The sequence below is a fragment of the Stylophora pistillata genome, chromosome 4, assembly GCF_964205215.1.
Source record: "Stylophora pistillata chromosome 4, jaStyPist1.2, whole genome shotgun sequence".
In the NCBI taxonomy this organism is placed as follows: domain Eukaryota; kingdom Metazoa; phylum Cnidaria; class Anthozoa; order Scleractinia; family Pocilloporidae; genus Stylophora; species Stylophora pistillata.
This window is the reverse complement of record NC_142522.1, coordinates 15,058,230-15,063,021: the sequence shown is the minus strand read 5'-3', so window position 1 is coordinate 15,063,021 and position 4,792 is coordinate 15,058,230. Positions and strand designations below refer to the sequence as shown.

General features: G+C 40.6%; 1 protein-coding gene across 3 annotated transcripts in view; it reads right to left on the bottom strand.

Annotated features, from left to right (window-relative positions):
- Positions 1-1,095: 1,095 nt before the first annotated feature.
- Positions 1,096-4,792, bottom strand: part of LOC111321474 (high-affinity choline transporter 1-like) — a 9,081-nt gene continuing 5,384 nt past the window's right edge. For all 3 annotated transcript variants that reach the window (XM_022924371.2, XM_088756538.1, XM_088756539.1), the window contains exons 3-7: positions 4,044-4,348; positions 3,693-3,818; positions 3,347-3,500; positions 2,757-2,998; positions 1,096-2,413 (exon numbers count right to left, since the gene is read on the bottom strand). In XM_022924371.2, the coding sequence (XP_022780106.1) occupies positions 1,934-2,413; positions 2,757-2,998; positions 3,347-3,500; positions 3,693-3,818; positions 4,044-4,348 (1,307 nt within the window). In that variant the 3' untranslated portion in view covers positions 1,096-1,933. The remainder of the gene's footprint in view (positions 2,414-2,756; positions 2,999-3,346; positions 3,501-3,692; positions 3,819-4,043; positions 4,349-4,792) is intronic.

The following is a 4,792-nucleotide window of genomic DNA, read 5'->3' as shown; positions in this document are numbered from 1 at the left end:
AATACGTGTTACGTCATTGTTACGCAAATGGTAATGCATATCTGTTTTCATTGTTCACACGAAAAGTAGATCACTCTGATCAAGTGAAAGATAATCAGCTGAATAGCCTGTTCGCAGAAAGTCTGTTTGTTTTATACAATCCTCAGCGAATTACGATACAAACGTCGAGCTTTTTATTGAACAAACAAAACTCAAAGCCATTAATAAAATATAGGAAATTTTGTGGTGGGTTTCACTCCTTTTATTGAAGTTTTCATTTTCGGCACTTTGAAGAATTCCAAGTGGCGTGCGTGTTTCTTCCGGCTTGCGCGTTATGGATAATCATGTGCCCTAATTGCATTTGGTGAACAGCTTTTTGGGGGTTTATGATTATCTATCACACTCGACTAAATGTCCCTATACCACTGTCTACCCCATACACCAATTGCCGCAAAAACGCTGGCTGCGGAAACGTTTGAATTCATTCCAAGACATATACGTGTTTAAAAAACGCAATGCCATCTAGAAAGCGCAACTTGATATGCGGTGCTTACACCTCAGTCACGTCAAATCTAAAACACGTGTTAAAGCTTTTTTGTTCAAACAGTTCTTCATAGAAGTTGCTTAAACTGTTTTCCTGTTTTTGCCATTCTTTAAGTCATCACGGGTTTATTACGAATCAACTTAACGGCCTACTCCCAGTTGGCTTGTTAACTCAATTGGTAGAGCGCTGCACTAGTATCGCAGAGGTCAGTGGTTCGAATCCCGTACAGGCCTGATTTTTTTCAGGTCTGATTTTCGATATTGCATAAATAGCGCTCTCTACTGCGAGGATCGTGCATCATACGTATCTTTAAGTTAACCTTGTCGAACCGAACATGGTGTGTTTATTGGACAAAGGTTTCAGTAAAACTCAAGGAACGTAGCCGGCGGTGTTGTGGTCTGGCCTTGATTCCGAAATTGGGGCATTCGGAAAAAAAAAATTGCCCTCGAAATTTTAAACTGGTAAAAGTCCCCCCCAAAGTGTTGTAAGGCATCATGAGCTGATGGATATGGCGCTATGGAAACCCTTCATTATTATCGTTATCATTATTACACCAGAAGGAGACCTATCACTTCATCCCACACAGCTTTTTATTTCAAGTATTACAAACAGCCTCATAAAAACTAACCACACGAGAATTCAACTTAAAGCAGTAGGTCTACTCTACTTCACGCAGTGATCATCGTGCGTAGGAAATTAAGAGATATATTATCCAACACGCCAAACTGTTATTTCAGTGCGGGCGAATTTCGCGGATATTTGTGGAGTACAAATATCGCGTGATATTTGTACTCGTCTCGTGCGTTATTTGTACTCTACGAAGCACAGTTGGATAATAAATTCTGTTATTTATGTTGAAGTCTACTAACCCGCACTGTTTTATACATTACTTACCATTGCTATATAGTATGCGCTAAAAAATTCGAGAGTTTAAGGTCATTACTATGAATTTTATCTTACACTTTTACACTTAATTTTCATCAAACGTCACACACTGATTGATTGTTTTTTTTTTTTACCTGTAAGAGCACAGGTGGGGTCCCGGTCTTGTCTTATTTTGCACTTGGAATCTGTCGCTCTATATTTGTCTTCACTCGATGGTTAATTTTTGTTTGATGGTTCAAAATACTAGAAACTGGATAGGTCACTGCTTTTGTTGAAGACCAGAAAATGGCGATTGGTGTCTCTAGAGAGCTATAGCCAAAAGGAAAAAGCTGTCGTGTTTGTATGTGCACGTGTGCTTATCATCCCGGAAGTGATACCCATTTGTATATTCTACAGTCTTAATCAATCATTTTCCAAAAAAATCTCAGCAAAGACAAACATTATGTACGTGTAACAACACAAATTACATCACCCATGTATGTCGGCATAAGTAATCCCCTTCAGGAACCTCCTCAAGAAACACAATCACATTTTTGATTCTTCCTCGCATTTTTCTTTCTCCCGGACCTCGTATTTCTTGAAGGCGTTCAGGAAATCACACTTTAACGGAATGATTTCGCGTTCAAACAAATACTTTGCTAAGAACGAAACCGAGACAATGGTAGAAAAAGAAACAATCATGGACAGAGTACGGAACGGAAACAGCTGACCCTTAACCTCATCATAAAATGGATATTTAATAAAGGCTGGGAAACCAATTTTATCTTCCCCTCCCCCCACGCGCAGAAAAAGGCCAAATATGTACCCTGTAATGGAGCCGTAAGTGTTGGAGGCTTTGAAATAGATAACACAGCACAACTGTGGAAACAGTATCACAAACACCAGGTCACTGCACAGATGAAATAACGCGTAGATGGAACCAACTGACAGAGCCATGGCTGTAGCGGCCGCGCCAACTCCGAATATGGCAAAACGCATCACCCACACAACTTCTTTCTCGGAGGCCTGGAAAAAGGAAATATCGTATTAAACATGTTTCATGTCTGCTCGTGCTGTCATTATTTCTATACAAGGGGACATTCTCGGAGTAAGGAACTTTAAATAAGCTTTAAAAAAACATAAATGCAAGGCCGAAATGTTTTCGAATGCGTCGCCCCCGCAATATTGCTTTTTTCATATTCCCAAAGTCGCAGGTGCAATATGGACAGCATCTGTCTTCGTCACAGTTAGAACCGAGCTAAACTCTCCAACCCAGTCACAAGAAGTTCGTGCGACAGATATTGCCTCTAAGGAGAGGACTCGTCGAGGCTCTAGAAATCAAGCTTGAGAACTGATCCTCAAGGCTTACCTTCTGTCTGAAGACCAGTTTGTAAATGTTATGGGCAAACATGGAGCTGGCCGAGAGCATACTGGAATCAGTGGACGACATGACAGCAGCAGACACAGCACCCAGACCAATGAAGGACACAGCTGTTGGAGTGAGGTACTGAAGTACCATGGGAAGGATCAGAGTCTTATCGACATATACTGAGGCTGTTTGGTTGGCGATGTTATCCTCAGGTGGTTTGTAAAACGACGTTTGGGTCCAATCTGCAGAGAAAATATTGCACTGAGTTAGACCGTAAGTTCCCACTTGGTTATCGGACAAGGACCTTTTGCATCATCTTCCGTGGCTATTAACCAGTGAAAAACATGCATATTTTAGTGTTTATGTTTCATATACAAGGATAAATTTTAAAAGAACCTTTTCTTATTAGCTTATTGTAAAATATTGTTTAACAGATATTTCAAATTGAAAAAAAAACACAACTTGCATACAGAAGAGCTGATTTCAAACACGTTGTTTCCCCTTTGAGTACGAAAGTAAGTTGGCAACCAAGTAAGACAGAACCGAATTGAGACCTCAAGGGTAAGATTAGCATTTTCATATCAAGTTACCTGTTGAGGCACCAATGGCTCCGATGAGTATTGCAGGAACGGCCATGATCATACATCCCAAAGAAGCGTTCAGAGACAATATCCGAGCCTTTCCTGGTGTCTTGCTCGACAACACACGCTGAAAGTACACTTGCCATGGAAGGCCACCGCAAATCTGGACAGGAGAAAGGAAGCATGAAATTGAAGACAGAAGAACCTTAAAAAGGCCAGAAGACAAGCATCGTTTGCTTCGCTGCTTTAATTATTAAATTCTATCGAACACTTTAAAACAGTTTCCCCAAAAAACTTCAAGCAAATCCTTAACATTAGTTTGCTACAGTGTAACGCTGGAAATGAAGAAGCTTACTAGCAGCATGGCATAGTCCAGCCAAACTCCAATCTGATCAGTAGGTATCTCTCCAACCCATTTGCTGGAATCTTCTGTGATACTGGTCACTGCTTTGTGAGTCATGGCGAATGGAATACTGAGCCACTAGTAAGTAAAGAGGAAGGTGTGTGACTAAAACGAGGGCAAATACTGTATAACACGTAAACCAAAAAATTATGATGCAAAATATGTTTTTGTCTCTAAGTCATGAACAGTTTAACAACGCACCATCAGTCAAATGGCCCAAAGCTTGGGTTATTTTACAATAAAAACTCCTACTTGACACATGGTGCACTTGTAACAGAATAGGAGACTGCTGACTACACTCACCAATCCAACGAAGATGCAGATGAGTTGTATTACATCAGTGTAAACCACAGAGTACAGTCCACCCATTAACGTGTAGAAAATAGCAATGCACGCAGAAACAACCACAGAAGTAAAGCGATCCAAGCCGATAACAACACTCACAGTGGCACCAAGAGCTGACAAGATGGCGCCAGACCAAAATACTTCGCCCAACAATGCTGGAATATATAACAATCCACCCATACGTGGACCGTACCTTTCCTGGAAAGGGTCGATCATGGTGATGTACTCTCTTTGGCGCATGATCTTGGCAAAAAGAAGCCCACCTACCGGTAAAAATATTCACAGATTTGTATAAGTAATCGTATGGGGCTGATTAGAATAAAAGACTAATATCACACGCGTTTTTAGAGGTGAAAAACTCGGGCAATTTCTGCCACTTCTGAAAACTCGTGTGACATCAATCCTTTATTTTACGAGGAAGCAAGCGATTACTCGTTTATTATAAAGAGGGTCAAAAACGCGGGCTGTTACGCACTTTCGAGTGTTTAGTTAGCGTTATTGAACTATGAAACGCACGAATCAGCTGAGTGAATTTTTTTTGTACAACGGCGCAGAAGTAATACCCTGAGTGCCAGAGGGTTTTTTTCTTAATTCTTTTAAGCTTAGATCGCTTATTGCAGCCATTTTGTTGCTCTGTACTTTTGCCCCGTTTTACAATGTAATACTTTAGCATATTTTACGCGTTTTCGTGACTGTGTTTGGTATAA